Source organism: Lissotriton vulgaris, chromosome 6 (assembly GCF_964263255.1).
Source record: "Lissotriton vulgaris chromosome 6, aLisVul1.2, whole genome shotgun sequence".
NCBI classification, from domain to species: Eukaryota; Metazoa; Chordata; class Amphibia; order Caudata; family Salamandridae; genus Lissotriton; species Lissotriton vulgaris.
Genome location: NC_141694.1, coordinates 538,502,385 through 538,520,667, shown reverse-complemented (window position 1 = coordinate 538,520,667; position 18,283 = coordinate 538,502,385). Strand labels below are relative to the sequence as shown.

The 18,283-nt window shown below is 46.3% G+C and overlaps 1 protein-coding gene across 1 annotated transcript in view; it reads left to right on the top strand.

Moving 5' to 3' along the window:
* Positions 1-18,283, top strand: part of LOC147707523 (lebercilin-like) — a 1,017,522-nt gene that overhangs the window by 840,099 nt on the left and 159,140 nt on the right. Inside the window, exon 10 of the mRNA XM_086925225.1 lies at positions 4,141-4,259. Coding sequence (XP_086781351.1) covers positions 4,141-4,259 — 119 coding nt within the window. The remainder of the gene's footprint in view (positions 1-4,140; positions 4,260-18,283) is intronic.

The window sequence follows — 18,283 nt, the reverse complement described above, 5'->3', positions numbered from 1 at the left end:
TAAAAATGCAATTAATTTTTCTAAGATATTTTTTAAGTCATTAGAAATTCATTGTTTGTTTGAATTGTGTGTTGTAGATCAGATTTTATGCCCCTGAAGAATGACTAATTAGTACGCAATGCTTTGGGCATGGATCTGGACAAATATGATGCATTAACAAATGATAATAAGAAGAATACATATGTGAAGTAACGGTGCAAATAAGAATGTTTCATGAAAGAATATTTTAAATAAATGTTGGTGATAAATTAAACATAGTTTGATTACTATTTTTGAAGGCGCTGCGCTTCATTAATAACTATGTGTCCAAGTATTTTATGACCTTTGCCATACAACTTATTGTATAAGCCTACTTGCCATACTACACTACCTTTTCCACTGAGGCTCACTCAGAGGACTTAGCGTGGTAAAGATCCTCTGGCATATCCAAACTAAGAAATGGGCAACAGTTTCAGGTTCAAACCAAGGGGCATTTTACCCTTGTGGTAAGACGCTATGGTCAGTTTGGTCCATGTTCGTCTTCAGACACGTCTGATTTTTTCATGCCTCTATCCTCCTCTAGGCCACCTTCTGGTACTGGGCATGCCCCTTATCAGCTTTATGGGTGACGGGTGGTGGGCACGAGGTACGTATGTTCTTCAGAATTGGCATCTCTCAACCGATTGGATGCATCCATGTGCCTGGGAGCAACCATTTTCCTTCTCACATTTCAGGTTCACAACTCTTCCCCCATCCACAGCTCCTCGATGACACCTTCTGAGGGTTAGTAGAATTCCCCATCCTCTACCTCTTGCTATAGGTTGCCTAAATTAAGCTCAGCTGTAGTATAGTATTAGCTAACTATACACAGTAAAGGGGGAGGTGGACACCAAAATCCTACCCTAGGACTTGCTTGCTCTCATCTCCTTCCTCTCAAAATGCACCCAACTCGCCATGTAGGTTTTTATGGATCAAATCTTTCTATATTATATATTTCCTCCCACTGCAGAGAAGGGAACAAATAAGTATTCTCCCCAAACCTCATCAAATCACCACTATATGACTCATCTTATTCCTCTTCCAAACATCCCCTACCTCCACTCTTTGACTCATCCCAAACTTCTTTGACTACCGTGAAATCCCATACAACCCTTTCCAAAATCCTCCCTCCTCTATCCATCCTTTATCCTATTTATCCAACTAACAGGCGCTATGACTCATCCTAAACCTCTTTTACTATTATAAATTCCCAAATAATCCTTTCTAAACTCTTTCCTCCTCGATCCATCTCCTAGTCATCCAACTAAGAGAATCACATGTCCACTACTCACAATAACAATTTATATTTCCCCCTACCAGTTCACCACTAATCCACCTTTGGGTTTTGGATTACAGTGCTACTTGCCGAAAAGTGCTTCAGCGCCTAGTCATGGGTAGTAAACCCTATATGATTACAATTATATACAGAAATACCCCCGCCTACACCCAAAGGCCTGCTGGGCAATTGTACAACTTGAGACGCTTAGCACTGTAGCTTACACAGTCTAACTTGCGCCTTTTCTTCACACAAACTTATTAGCAGTAAAAAAATAAAACAGGAAATAAAGAAACAGTAAATGCCTTTCTATCCCCTCCCCGCGGATCACTGAAATAATATCGAGGGACAAAATATCGACTGGCAAAAATATCGTGGACAAAATATCGACAGTCAAAATATCGAGTTTGTATCTACAAACAGGTAAGTACAAAAATATCGAGTACAAAATACCGTTTACAATAATATAGTTGTAAAAAATATCGACTTTATTAAAAACAGTGTTAAATTAAATTAATATTAAAATTTAAAATATACTTAAAAATACTTAAATTAACTTATAATAATTAAATAATAAATGAAATTATAAAAAAAAATTTACAATCTTATTTGTTAAAACATATATATATAGTAACATACTATAATTAAATAAGATACTATTATATTACCGTACGATACCAGAAGTGTAAAAAATACTATTCCCACTCCAAAGAGTGCAAGCGTAGGGAAAGCATTGGATAGCGTAGGGGTTAAAATTACTATTCCAACTCCAGTGGGTGCAACAATAGGGAAAGCGTTGGATAGCGTAGGGGTTAAAATTAATATTCCCACTCCAGTGGGTGCAACAGTAGGGAAAGTGTTGGATAGCGTAGGGGTTAAAATTACTATTCCCACTCCAGTGGGTGCAACAGTAGGGAAAGCGTTGGATAGCGTAGGGGTTAAAATTACTATTCCAACTCCAGTGGGTGCAACAGTAGGGAAAGCGCTGGATAGCGTAGGGGTTAAAATTACTATTCCCACTCCAGTGGGTGCAACAATAGGGAAAGTGTTGGATAGCGTAGGGGTTAAAATTACTATTCCCACTCCAGTGGGTGCAACAGTAGGGAAAGCGTTGGATAGCATAGGGGTTAAAATTACTATTCCAACTCCAGTGGGTGCAACAGTAGGGAAAGCGTTGGATAGCGTAGGGGTTAAAATTACTATTCCCACTCCAGTGGGTGCAACAGTAGGGAAAGCGTTGGATAGCGTAGGGGTTAAAATTACTATTCCCACTCCAGTGGGTGCAACAGTAGGGAAAGCGTTGGATAGCGTAGGGGTTAAAATTACTATTCCAACTCCAGTGGGTGAAACAGTAGGGAAAGCGTTGGATAGCGTAGGGGTTAAAATTACTATTCCCACTCCAGTGGGTGCAACAGTAGGGAAAGTGTTGGATAGCGTAGGGGTTAAAATTACTATTCCCACTCCAGTGGGTGCAACAGTAGGGAAAGCGTTGGAAAGCGTAGTTGTAAAAATTAAATTTGTAAAAATCACATATTAACAAATTAATCAATTAATATAAAATAATTAACAATTACTATTTAATTAATTAACACATATAAATTAATTATCAATTATTTACTATTTACTATCAATAAATATATTAACATATTTAATTATTATTAATTAAATTACTTCCCACCCTATTCCCCTATAATCCCACAACCCGCTACTGCATTAAATTAGTAAAATTTACATATTTACCAATTAATCAATTATTATTAATTAATTTGCAATTACTATTAAATTAATTAACACATATAAATTAATTTACAATTAATTTTAAATTAATATCAATTAATTAATTTACATATTTAATTAATTATAATTGAATTACTTCCCACCCTATTCCCCTATAAATCCACAACCCGCTACAGAATTACATTACGCAATTATTATTAAAACAAAATTCATTTAATAAAATTATTTATAACATTAATACACACTTTTCACACATATTATTACATAAAAATACACTATAAAATATTATATATTATTAAAAATTCGATATTTTTGCTATCTATATTTTACACAGTCGATATTACTTCACTTACCTTAAAAACGATATTTTTGTAGTCGATATTCTGTCCAGTCGATATTTTGTCCAGTCTATATTATGTCCAGTCGATATTTTGGAGTCGATATTTTGTCTGTGCACCCCTCCCCGCATACCATAGTTAATTAGACCATCTCTGACTTTCAGACTTGTGCTTCATCACATCCTTGCTAGCAGAAAAACCTGATGATGTCAGTTACATTTACTGTCTTCTCTTAGACAGGGATGCTCAGGTATCAACACTGAGTCAAACATGTTCTCTTGAATGTGGGCAAGTGAAATCAACCATATGGAAACAGCAAACACACCCAAACCAATTTAGTTCTAATGCAATAAAATTGATAGCAGCAATAATTCATTAAATAACAAAACTAAAGATAAACGGGAAAAGTATATGTGATATCCCTTAACAGTTGCAATTCAAATAATAAATAGTCAGTAACGTGAGCGTGCAGAAAACACAGAAAAAAAGTCTCTTACATGCCTTCAAAACATGACCTGCGACCCAGTGATGGTTTTCACAATCAGCAGCACTAGGATATACAATGTGGGCCAAGCAACACTGTGCTGTATCTTGCTTGCTCTAATAAGTTGGCATTCATTCTCATTGATTCAATGTGTAGACTATGACATGACATGACCATTGTAGTTTGCTCCAAACTCTGGTGATGTGAGTGTATAATTGTTTGAATCGTACTACAAAAACTGGCACTGCAAACCTGAATGTAATCTGCTTTTTAAATGATAATTGCAGCTCCTGTCCTAACATCTGCAAAAGGTATACAAACTGATGAAGATGTCTTACCAGTACAGCTTGCTTCTTCAGCTCCATGTAGTACTACTGGCACTGCAAAAGAATTACAAAAGCAAGAGGTATGTCCTTTACTAATGATGGACTTGTGTTGCACTGAATCATGCTTTTACTAACCTTATTATAAAGATCATTTTACTAAAGGTTTCTGTGTGCAAAGCTTTGAAGCAATTAATTTGTTAATAGTTTTTCAGCCATCAGAACTCCAATAATGGTCATAAAATTAAATAGTTGAATTAAAACTTTTAAAAATAATGGCGAGGGGCGTGGCCAACAGCGTCAAGATGTTAGTCGCACCTTAGGAGTGCTCCGGACCCATCCGTCATCCACTCTTTAATCGTTCGCCATCAGGACCCCAGTACCCTGACGATCATTTGTCTGACTACCTGGGAATCCGGGGGGTTCCTTTGCAGTGCTTCCTGGCGATCCTGGACGAGACGGGCAGCCCTGAACTCCCGGACTTGCCGCGCGGCCTTTTCAAAATGGTGGCTGGGGTTGGTTTCACCGGATTCCCGCCTGCCCTCAGGCCCTGAACACTCTGCCTAACGGGAGCCGGTCCTGGCGCTCTTCCGGTACTGGCTGCCCACACCCGGTGCCCTGTGGACTTTTGGGGGCCACCTGACCTGCCCTGGTGCGGCCCCCCTGTTGCCGGAGACTCTTCAAGCCTGCTCGACTGCCGATCGGGTGGTGATGTGCTCGTGTGCGCGTCTCCCCTGGAAGACTTGTGGAGCTGCGTCGCTGAGGCTGCGGCTGTCCTGAGCTCCCCCGGAGGCCTGCCTGCTGTGGTGTGGACTTCTGGTGCCCCTCGCCCCCCGGGCCCTGAACTGGCGATGAGTCCTGCGTGCGGCAGCCGTCGTTTTAATATGGCCTGGAGGCCTGGGGCACGGAGACATAGGTGACGAGGTGAGGAGGAGTGCCGGTGGTGGGTGTCTGTGAGGGCCCTGCCTAAAGCTCAGTTGGCCGTCGATTGGGCGGCAGGGGGGAGTTCTCCCCCACTGATTTCTCCTGAGGCCCAGAGGTGTCCTGCGCTTCACCCGGTCCTGCACTACAGGGGTACTATGACGTGGCCTGGTTGGGGTGGTGGAGGCCCCCTCCCCCTAGTGGTGCAGTACGCTGGGGGGGGCTCTCGACTGCCATTCCGGGCAGTGGCGCTCCAGTGGCTGTGCTGCCCACCCCCCTCTCGAAACATTGCATGGGTTGCTGACCGGCCCCCCTGCCGCGATGCCCACCTGGTTGGGGCTCCGCATGAGGCCTGAATCTTGAGGAACCTCTGCTGAGAGCCTGCGGGGCAGGAGTGCTCCCGACTGCCGTCCGGCTCGCTGGTGTGCAGGCCTGGGGAGCTGTGAGTCAGCCGCCGATTGGGCGGTAATGGGCGACCTCTGTACTGGTGTGGCCCTTCTCTCTGTTTTTTTGCTGCAGGGTGGTCCGGAGGCCCTGGGTCGAGACGATCCTGCACGCCCTGCCTGCCGTTAAATCACGGTGCCTGGGTGCGGCGATCGGCCTGCTGCGGTGGGCCCCCCTCCTCCCCTGGTGCCTGAGTGGGATGTGAGGGGTGTGGCGACTGCCTGTTCGGGCAGTGGCACTCTTTGTGTGGGTTGTCCTTCCTCGAAGACCTGAGGTTGGACAGTGGCGAACTGCTGTGGCCCACTCTGTAGATCTTGGACGCTATATCGAGTGGCGGTGTCTTTGTGACCTTGGCGTCCCCCAGTCCCTCTTGAGATGCTGACTGCTCCCTCATTTTGCCATCAGGTGGTTGATTCCGGTCCCTCTGTCCCGAAGAACCTGGAGGTCCTAGGCTGATACCAACCTTACCTCCTGCAGATCAGTGCGTCCAGAGCTCTCTCCGCTGCACGCGGGGGTCCTCTGTGTGCCTAGATGTGTCTTCCCTCCTTTCCCCTTCTACACCATCGTCCCTCCACTGGCCTGCCTGACCGCTTGGTGCCCACGCGGCATTCTCCCCTTGCTCGAAGGTAGCCATGGGTAGAGACAGAGTACCCAAGACCCCCACCACCCAAACCAAGATGGATCGGTTTACCACCATGGACGCCGGGGCCACTGCTGGTCCCTCTGACAAAGAAACTCCTGCTGTAACGGACCTCTGTACCATTTTCAAGGCGATTTATACGTGGCAATCCTCTGTCCAGGGTAAGATTGCGGAGGTCAGAGTAGACATGACCCTGATCCAGCAAGATCTCTGCAATGCTACTGCCCGGATTAAAGAAGCAGAATCCCGCATTTCTACCATGGAGGACGACATCCATCAGCTTAAGCTCCAGATGACCCAACTCCAGTCCCACACGCAGGACCTACATCGGCAGGCCGAGGATGCTGAAAACCGATCCCATCGCAACAACCTTCACCTGATTGATTTTTCAGAGGGCATAGAGCAGGGCCTGGTGGCAGACTTCGTGGAGCGCTGGATATGCTCCTGGATGCCCGAGGGCTCTCTCTCCCCCCTGGTTCTCGGTCGAGAGGGCACACCGTTCACTTGCTCCCCGCCCACAGCCGGGTGTCCCTCACAGACCAATCATCCTGCGGATCCTCAAATTCAAGGACCGAGACGCTATCCTGGCAGAGTTTCGTGAGAAGCAGCCTCTCAAACATGAGAACTTGATGATAATGGTCTTTCCTGATTACACCCGAGAGGTTCAGACCCTCCGCCGATCCTTCGAAGAGGTCAAGCAAAAGCTGTGCTTGCTTAATATCCAGTAAAGCTCCTTTTCCCGGCTTGCTTGCGAGTGCTTTTCCAAGCCAAATCTCACTTCTTTGACATGCCTGAGGAGGCATGGACATAGGCAACAGAGGAACGTCCGTTGAGACTGAATGACGGTCCTCCGACCACAACGCAGGCGCTCCGGTAGGATCAGGGGCCAGAGACACTCCTGCTCGTACTCTCCGATGGGCCCTTCACAGAGAGTCAAACCCGAACCACCTGGTGAAACCTCCCCTGCTGAGCGGCGCTCCAACTCTTCAGGCCGCTCCGACCCCGGAACTGGTTCGCCCATCCTTGCTGGACCTCCCAGACACTGACCTCTCCCGCAGCCTATCGCTCCTCCCAGGACCGGCTTGAACCTTTTGCTGAACTGTTAACTTTTCCTTTGTCTCTTCAGATGTTGGCTGACGTCACCCAATGCTAGCACCTTGCCTAGCGACAAACTTGTCACTGATGGCTACAGATATGAACATCCTACTTCATGTAGGGGTCCTGCACGACTTTCCTTTTTTCCAAGAATTTTAGTTTGGTTCTTTCGCTTCACTGTTTACTGTTTGGGTGACAGATGCTTCCGATCCTGAAGTGTTAGGTGGGGTGTGGAGGGGTTTGGGGAGGGGTGGAGCTGCAACTCCTGTTTGTTTTTTGTTTTTTTTCTCTGTTTTCTGCACCAATCTCATTCCTTTACATCTGGGTGAACACTTGTCACTCGCTGCTATAACACCATATCCACTGGTTCCTAGACATAGTCTCACTTTTCGGGCCTCTGCCATGCTGGCCCCTTGCACGACTTCCCCTTGTCCCGCGATTCTAGCGGGGCGTCGTTGCTACATATAATGTCCTGGAGTGTTAATGGCCTGCTATGTAAGATCAAGCGTGCAGCTGTCCTGCGATATGCCTAGCTTCAAGCCGCAGACGTACTCCTGCTTCAAGAGACCCATCTGCTAGGCAACCATTGTCCCTTCTTTGCACGACACGGCTATGGCGCAGTCTGGCACTCTGGATTTAGTAGGGGGTCAAGAGAGGAAGCTATCCTGGTGCGTCGTACTCTTCCTCTGGTAGCACGTAAAGTGACACACGACCCTCAGGGCTGTTTTATTCTTCTGGATGGGACCCTCAGAGATCGCCCTCTTAATCTACTAGCTGTTTATTCCCCTCCCACCCTGTTGGCTTCCACACGCCAGAGGCTTACTTCAGAGGTCGCTGCCCTGTCCCTGGGACTGACAGTTGTTGGGGGTGATTTCAAAGCAGTTATGGACCCTGGCCTTGACACCGCGTCACCCCCTCCTCCTCCAGGATTACCCAATCCGGCCTCCTCTCGACATGGGCTGCTAGCCTAGGTCTCGGGGATGCCTGGAGACTTTGGTACCCGACAGCGCGACAATACACCCATACTTCGGCTTCTCACCGCACGCACGTGCACATAGACTACGTTTTTTTGCCGGCTCAGGATTGCCAGACGATTCAAGCAATTTCTATCCTCCCCCAAGGCTTGTCAGACCATTCCCCGGTGATGCTCCACATAGGCTCCCTCTTCCCATCCTCCCGCCCAATTTGGCGACTCAACGCCTGGTTTATCCAAGACGAGGAGTTTAGGGACCAAATAGGTACCGAACATAAACTTGACGGTCATGAGGATCGCATTAAAGAAACCGAGAGACGCATATCCGACACAGAGGATGCTACCACCATGAATACGATGCAAATAAATTGCATGGATAAGCTTCTGAAAATAATTGCAGCCAAGAATGAGGACTTGGAAGTTGGCAGCAAACGGAACAAAATACGCTTCCTAGGCATTCCCGAATCAAGCAACACGGGGAGGATGGAGGAATACATCGAGAGGCTGCTAGTGGCGACCATAGGCACCGAATGTTTCTCCAGTCAGTTTGCTGTGGAAAGGGCGCATAGAACCCTTGGGCCGCGACCAGCTCCAGGCAACACTCTGCGTCCCATTATTGCAAGGCTATTGAATTTCAAAGATCGAGATGTGGCCCTTCGTGCGGCAAGGAGTAAGCAAACCCTTTCCTACGATGGCAATACACTTTCCATCTACCCGTATTTTACACCCTTTGTACAGGAGGAAAGGCGTAAATTTATAAATGTTAAGAAAAAACTGCGAGCCGCGCAAACCAGCGCGCCTCAGGGTTACGCACCAGGGGAAGCAGCGGTTTTTTACTAACCCGCAGCAAGTTGAGGACTTCCTACGTCAGATGAAACGCCCAAACCGAGCTCATGGAAACCCGAGAGCATCCCAGCAGGCCGCAGCTAAGGAGATGAACGAAGAGCAATAACAAAGGAGCGTATGATGAGCTTACACATATTTGAGATACAAATGCCGGACTGGATGAGTAATTGTAGATTCTCAGACAAGAGATATGATTGCTGGTTATTGATTGCGTCATTTGGACTAGTTACGTAGCACACCGGGCCCCCACTCCCCCCCTTAAGGAGCCCGGGAGGTATGGTCAAGGAGGGCCTGAGGGGAGGGGATCCTGTGCTGCCACCTAGAAATGGCCCCCAGAGGGTATCTCCCATTGGTATGCCACAATACGACACGTACGAGGATTGTGGTAATATTACTTTTAGTTCAGTTGGGGTTTGGGGAGGATGGCAGGGGAAATTATTCTGGCAAGTTGGGGTTGCTTCAGTGAGTGGAGGGTGGGAAGGGAGAGAGTTGGGTTGAACCTATTATGGTGATTCAGTACTGTGCCGCTGGCCGCCGGAGACATACGTGGCTGGCAGGGTAGGGAATTGTTAAGCATCATAAGTGCGCTGCATCAGGTTTTTTTGACACACTTACAGATTTGGGTACCATCACAAGGTCATTCATAAGGAAAAGGTTGGGCTCTCATGATACATGGCTAAGGTAGATACAGGGTCTATGAACATCATACCGTGGAATGTCAGGGGCTTGAGGGACCCCAGAAAAAGACGGAATATACTGTCATATTTAGATAGGTATATTGTGCATATAGCGATGATTCAAGAGACTCACTTTAAACCTCTAAAGCCAAATTGCTTCGCCAGTAAATTGGCGGAGCATAGAATCTTTTCCTCTTACTCCACGTATTCTAGGAGCGTTGCAATTTTGATAAAGAAACAGGTGCCTTATCAGCTATCAGGAGCCAAGTGGGACACACAGGGGCGATACTGCCTGGCGTGGGGGAGACTGGGCTCACTGTCGGTTACATTGGCCTGTTGCTATGGGCCGAACACTGATGACCCGGACTATTTTACCTCGCACTGGGCCAATATATTCGAACTGGACTCTATTCATATCATTTGGGGTGGCGATTTTAATGTCACACATAATACCAGAATGGATAGATCACACCCCACACGCCACCACTACACCAAGTCAAGCACGGTAGTGCATGACACGATCACTGCCTATGGCCTCATTGACTCCTGGAGGCATACACATTCACAAGCACAAGAAGGCACACACTATAAACCTCAGGCGGCGTCATGGGCACAACTGGACTGTTGTTTTGTATCCTGGGGGTTAGCCCCATCAATAACTCGAGTGCAACACCTAGCTAGAACATACTCGGACCACGCCCTGGTGCTCCTCGAGCTCTCTTCCGCTGACCTCGAGATCCCGTGCGGTCACTGGAGGCTGCATGCCCCTATCTTATTAGACACAGTCTTTCAAGAAGAATTGCGCATAGAGATTCAGGATTTTTTCGCACGTAATAAAGACTCGGTGTCTAGTGTCGAAGTTATATGGGAGGCATTTAAGGTAACGATCCGTGGATACTGTATGTCGAAAGGATCAGGGGTACTTAAAGATATACTTAACACATTGCGTAGATTAGAAACCTTAAAGCTTTGGAGCTGGAAGCCGCCAAGGGGCGGAATAGGACTGCTAGTGCCAGGTTCAGAGACAAACTCACAGAGTACATGGAGGAAGCGCAACGGGAAGCGCGATTCCGTGGTAGATACTGGGTGGCTAGAAACTACGGAGAAGGGGAAAGGTCAGGCAAGTCATTAGCACACGAAATAAGACAACCTCGCTGTTACAATTATGTACTGGAAGTCGAAGGGAGGGGGAGGTGTGCCGAGACAGGCCAACATACTTATTGCCTTTCTGAAACACTACAGGGGGTTTACACTACGAACAGAAAGTATGAACTAAACTTAGAAGCATTCTTGGGTGACGTGGCATTGGGCTGGTTGAGTGATGTGCAGAGGACATTTCTGAGTGCCCCGTTTGAGATAGACATGGTAAGGGAAGCCATATGCAATCTGGGAAGGCCACTGGGACAGATGGCATTCCTATCGAATTTCATAAGACCTATATTGATCTGATGGCCCCCATTCTTCGAGAGGTCTATGAGGACGCGTTGGAAGTAGGACCTGGATCCATGAGAGAAGCTCTTATACTCTCCCTGCTGAAGCCAGGGAAGTCGCCTATAAAGTGTGACTCCTACAGGCCGCTCTCCTTGCTTAACTGCGATGTAAAAATATTAGTCAAAAGGATAGCGACGAGGCTGAGCCTACTGATGAGAATTTAATCTTTCCTGACCAGTCAGGATTTGTACCTAGGAGGGCCACCTGTCATAACTTGTGAACGCTTTTCTCCATCTTAAATAACGTTGCACCGGACCTCCCTCTGGCCGCAGTATTTCTAGACGCTACCAAAGCGTTTGTTGAGTGGGACTACATTTTTGGTGTAATGCTACGCATGAGCTTCCCACCACTGTTTTTATTGTTGATTAAACTATTATACTGTTCACCGGTTGCTAAGGTGCTGATTAATGGGCATACGTCACTTACATTTAGCTTTATTAGGGCGACCCGACAGGGGTGCCGCTTTCCCCGCTGCTTTTTGCTATAGCGGTAGAACCATTGGCGGCGGCCAAATTGCGTCAACACCACAACGATAAGGCATTGTGATGTAATCTGCACCAAATACTTATATCCTTTTACGTAGATGATATTACTCTTTACATCCGTGATCCACAGAGCAATCTGAACCCAATCCTAAGAGAATTTGTAATGTTCAGGAAATTGTCAGGAATCCAGATTAACTGGGAGAAATCCTGTATTTTTCCATTGACGGCCGCAACTTCACGCTTCCAGCTGGATTACCCCCTGGAGTGGTGTGAGGAAGAACTGAAGTACCTGGGGATAAGGATCACCAGAAATAGAGAGGAGCTTATGAGACTGAATTATGGAACAGCTATTACGCGAATAACGGATAGTGTCACACGCTGGATAGCGCTGCCCCTCTCAATAGCAGGGTGGGCATCCTTAATAAAAATGGTGATACTCCCTTTACTTCTCTATCTTTTTTTAAACATACCATATCACCCCGGGGCCTATTTCTTTAAGATGCTGAAATCGGAATTTATACGCCTGGTTTGGGGAGGCAAACAATTGCGATTGCAATGGGATGTACTAATTCGACCTTATTCACAGGGAGGGTTTGGTATACCGGATTTAGACCTCTATTACACGAACGCGCAAGCACATTACGCATGGTTTTGGGTGGAACAACCAAGATATATGCCTCAGGTTGCGGCAGAACATTGGCTTGCACACCCCATTCCATTAGATGGAGTATTATTCGAACGGGTGGGAACTAGAGACAGACACGCATCTGCCCTTACATCCACTGTAGCGGCATGGCAACAAATAGGCCGAATGCTTGATGTCCCCCTATTATACTCACCACTGTTACCTCTCACTTACCATCCGAACATGCCCTTGCTCCAGGAGACCATCTTTCACACTTTGAAAAAGCGAACTCGGGTCCGCACCTGGGGGGACCTGTATCACAATGGCCCATTGCGCACTGCTGACCATATATTTCAGGACACACAACAGACACCACTTGACGTTTTCTTGTTCATTAGACTCAGACCGGGGATCCGGGCACTTACCCCTGACTTCCCGGCAGAACCGCAAACTCTTGCTCCGTTACAGGTGGTCCTGAAGGCCGACACGGCTAGATGCCTTGTATCACTGATATACAAAACGGTTCACACTCAAAGAGAAGTGCCACCCGCACCATCACGAGGTAGATGGGGGGAGGAGCTGGGATTTGACTTAACTGATGACCAATGGGAGTTCTGTTGTATGCAGATGGAACGTGTCTCGGCCAGTAGCAGGCTTCGTATTATACATTATACATTTCTACACAGACTGTATTATACGCCAGCCAAGATGTGTAAATATAAACTGAGAGTCTCTGATAGGTGCGATAGATGCAGCACTGAAGGGGCAGACTTCCTACACTTGGCAAGGGAATGTCCTTAGGTGAAGTTGTACGGGGGGGGCAGGTCTTTCACGCTGTACAATTGATAATTAATGTGAAGGTAGACCCCACCCCGCTGACAGCACTGTTGGGATTTGTCAAACCACTAAGGGCAGACCACCGTAGCATTGGCATTATAAATGGCCAAAAGGAGAGTGGCTTGCCGCTGGGGTAGAGGAAGGGCACCTAAATTTAAGACTTGGATGGATGACTTGATTATTTGCCAGGAGCGCCTTACCACATATGCTGAACTGCTACCAGTGGCATCACGACCTAGAGATATTTGGGCCCCACTGTCGTGATATTTGCTTACACATCCTAGAAGCTAGCAACCAATAGGGCAGACACGCAATGAGCAACGCATTGAGGAGGTGATGGATGGCTAGGAGAGGGAAGTGGGTGGAAGATTACAGACAGGACTGAGTTGAAGAGGGTACTGTAATCCATGTGTTTGGCCCTGAGGGTGAGGGGACAGCAGCACACCATGACTGTGGAGAAGTGGGACTGAATAAAAGAAAGGGGTGGGGAGCCTTGTCACGGCTGTGTGGTGGGAAACGGTGTACCCAAGTACCCTGAATGGTTTCTTGATTGTCCCCAGGATGTATAATGACTATAAGTTTAAAGAAGACCTTCTAATGTATCTTGTGTACTGTGGATGGACCCAAAATGTGCTTAGACTTGATTGTCATGATGCTGTGATTGAATTATTGTTATAAAAAAATTAATAATCAGAAGGGTAAAAATAAAAGAGATAACTGATAAGAGCAGTGGCCCAATGCTTTGCCACTTACTATGCTACCCTCTATTCGGCTCGGACGCCTGGTCTTTTGCTCCCCGAGCTCCTCCGGCGGAAACGGTTTCCCCTTCTGCGCTTTAGTAAACTTGAGGCACTAGACCTTCCGATTATCCCTGAGGAGGTGTCTGATGTCATTTCACGTATGAGGCCAGTAAGACACCGGGCCCTGACGGGCTCCCCCAAAAATGTTATGGGTCTTAACAAGACACCTTGGTCTCACCTCTCATGGCGATGTACAATGAAGTGGTAGAGGGTATCTCTTTCTGCCCAGAGACGGGCCTGGCTACCATTGTAGTGATTCCTAAGTCTCAGCCCCCCTTGGGCTACTGCTCGGACTTTCGCCCCATCTCACTTATCAATACTGAGCTTCAGATCTTCACCTCTGTCCTGGCCAACCGCATACGACCACATCTAGCTAATCTGGTTCATCCAGACCAATGCGGGCTCATGCCTCTTCGAGGGACCAGACGCTGTCTTAGATGCCTTCATCTTGCTCTTGCGAACTGGCACTTGCTGTCCCCCTACTTTTCTCTCCTTCTTGTAGATTTCGAGAAGGCTTTTGATTCGGTTGATTGGGGTGATCTGGAGGCGGTGTTGGAGCAGATGGGCTTTGGAATCCCTTTCCGCAACGTGGTGAAGACGCTATATCATCAGCCCCAGGCACAGGTCCTTGTCAACGGAGCTCTATCTTGCCCCTTACCCATTAGGCGAGGTACGCGGCAGGGATGCTCCCTCTCGCAGATCTTTTTTCCTTTGCCAATATTGCGTCTTGCCTGCCTTATCCAATCTGACCACTCCCTAACTGGATGGAGGAGGCTCTACTAATGTGGATTTATATGATCTCTGGCTTGAGAGTAGATATGTTGATACTGGACTTATGTGTGTCTATCCTTTTATGCCAATGTGATGCGTTTTTGTCTTGGTCTAGCCTTTTAAGATGTAGTCCTGAATGGTGCTGTTTTCCTTGTTACATTTAAAACTCAATAAAATTGATTATTATATAAATAATAATGGTGGCAATGCATCTGTGAACTAATGGTGGTATTATTACTCCAATTTCTGCTTCTTCACCCAAGTCCTTCCTAAATGTATGCAGCTCCCTGATGGGCACTGCCCACCACCTGAATAAAAAAAAGGAACAACTGGATCCTCAAAGGATACTCTCTCTTTGATCCTCTATAAACCAGCACCCGCTATGCCAACATCCTGAGTAGGGTACCCACTCTTTAAGACATGCACAAGGCCAACCAAATGTGGGAGGGTGGATGTAAAGACTGGGATGCAGAAGATTAAATTGAGGTGATGAAATTACCTATAAGTAATTGAAATATTACCTCCTTTGCCACTTCATTGTCCCAGTTTGAAATGTAAAGATATGATGAAGTATACTTAAGTGCTGACTAAGAATACCAGGCCACACAGATCAGCATATAGAAAGCTTTTAATGCAAATGTTTGGAAGCAGAAGAATGTCAACACATGCTTACCAACCCCCTTCGGATTGGGCAAAATTACTTCCCGCAGAACACAAAGCTAGACGGTAATGAAAAATGAATTTGGAGGGAGATGACAAGTTCATGGCAGCAAACAGATAATGCTGTGATGCACCCATAGTTGCTGCCTAATTAACAAATGTGCCCTCCTTTAGACCTCCCCACCGCATATGTTGAATGAGGAACACCAGCCAGACTGTAAGCTCTAGAAATTGAGGATCTTAACCATCATGGGACAGTGGCTAGAGAGGGTTTAAGCTTATATCTGGATGGACCAAAAATCAGTCATTCGCATGATATGAAATTGGCGGTATGGTTCAGATAGATGGAAAGTACTCAATGAATATCAAGTGTATGATCAAAACTTCTTCAGGCAAAATGGATTAGGAAACACATTTGGTAACTAGGGGGCATATTATCAAGCAGGGCGTTAAAATTATCGCAGTTTTAGCGACAGAAAACTGCCGCTAAAGCGGCGATAAGAGGCATGATATTATGCCATGGAGCATTCCAATAGAAGCCCATGTTCACACCAGAACATGGGTTTCTGTTGGAATTCACAAGGCCATGTTATCAAGCCCATTATCGCTGCTTTAGCTGCAGTTTTCTGCCGCTAAAACAACGATAATTTTTAACGCCCTGCTTGATAATATGCCCCGTGGCCTCTTGAAAATATTGGAAAATGTATTGATTCAATGAACAAACCCCGGGACATTGTTGAGAATTATTTTGATAACGTTTGAAAAAAGCTTGACTAGACAACCCTGATTGCTCAATCTATCTACAGAAGTCATTGCTACAAGGAACAGAACCTTCAAAGATAGAAAATGTAGAGGGCAGGAATTTAGAGGTTCAAAGAAGGCTGTCTGTGAAACATCTAGAACTTAAAGAAGGTCCCAAGTAGGAGAAGGAGATTACAAGAATCTATAACCAAGAAAATCCCTTAAGTAATCTGAAAGTCAAATAATCCTCCTTTATCCCCTCCTCCCCAAAAGGTACACTAAAGGCATGAATGATAGTCCAATATACTTCGACAGTGGAAATAGATAAACCTAAGTCAAACCTAAGAAAATGGAGGATGAAGGAACAATCACTTGATATCTGACCTTTAGAATTACACTAAGTCCTAAAGGAATACTAATGATGGCTGTGTGATTGTAATGTAACATGGGTGAAATATGTTGAACAATATGTCCTTCCTTCGATGGCAGGAGGGAGCCTATGACAGAGTGGGGGATTTGTTTGCCAGCTGTACGCTAGAACAGTTTGTACTGGGACTGGGGCAATTTTTACAGTATTAGGACTGTTTTCCAGAGAGGCACCTGAACATGCAGTCGTGGAGCAACTTTTGGATTTGGCTTGGTGCAGAAACCTAATCATACAGTCCCTGGCCCAGCGCCGCCGTGCTGCTGCACCGCACTCGCTACTTTTTTCCATGACTTCCTCTCTCCCTTTCTGCGTGTTCTTATTTGTTTTTCCCTAATTTTTCTGCTTGTTGCTCCTCATTTTTCTGCTTGTTGCCCCTCTTCTTTCAGCTTGTCGCCCCTCGTTTTTCAGTATTTACACTTGTCTTCCCTCGTTTATCTTCTTGTTTCTTCACTTGTCTTCCCTTGTTTCTCTGCTTTTTCTACACTTTTTTTCAATTGTCTTCTTTTGTTTTTCGGCGTGTGTCTTCACTTGCCCTCACTTGTTTTTCTGCATAATTCTTCACTTGTCTCCCCTTGTTTCTGTTTGTTTTCACTTGTCTCCCCTATTTTTCAGCTTTTTTTCTCTGTTTTTGCTTTTTCCCCTGCTTGTTACTCATCGCCTATTTTCTGCCTCCCACCTAGCCCTGCCCTCCGCCCCCCAGCACACCTCCCTCCTGCCAGGACTTACTTAATGGAGGGCGCAGCGCGACCTCATTCAGCAGGACCCTGACCCAGATTCCCCAGTACCGCTCTTCCTGCTGCGGTGCCCCTCATTCCTGCTTAGATTGCCTGATTATTTTCCTCCTTGGCTTCCCCTCACCCTTTCTGCGTGTTTTTTTCTATTTTTCCTTGTTTTCTACTTGTTGCCCCTCGTTTCTAGGTTTTGCCTGCACAGCACTTGCGGTGTGTTTTTGAAGTCTGTTGTATTTAATGTAAATATTATAAGGAGCTTAGATTCCACCCTAACTTTTCCTTAATTTCTCTTGGCTGTAGTGTAGGAAGGTGAATACCTGACTATGGTTACCCCAGATTTTTTGCCTAGTGTTTAGCTGGTTTTCGACTTAGTTGGCCTGGGATCCTGCTAATCAGGGCCCCAGGTTATCTGCTCTCTCTTTAAAATGGACTCCATGTACCCTAGGTACATCTCCAATTGGATACTGGGTCACCTTATGAGCCCCTGTACAGTGTACCATAGGTACCCAGGGCATAGGTGCATCCAAGGCCTACCCGGGGCTGCAGCATATCTTTTGCCAGCCCTGGCTGGCCATTCAAAATGACACAACTGGCTGATCACTCAGCTGGGGCAAGGTGGTGTAATCACCCCTTGCTTAGATACAGTATACCTATAGCTAACCTTATATCTGGACACATATACACCTAGAAGTCACCCCTATGGCAGGCCTTAACAACCCTGGAGGCAAAGTGCTTGGTTTTATGTGAGATTATGCTCTAGCTTGAGCTGAGCCTGACTGCAGCTTTCGGAACCATGTCCTTTAGCTGTTCTGGGATATTGCCATACCATATACTCTTAAGTGCATTATGATCTTCGCGGTTAGATGCTAACTATGGCTTGGCTTTATCGAAACATGTTGATTAAGGTGTCATACGATTTGGAAAACTACCCCCTCGCCAGTCC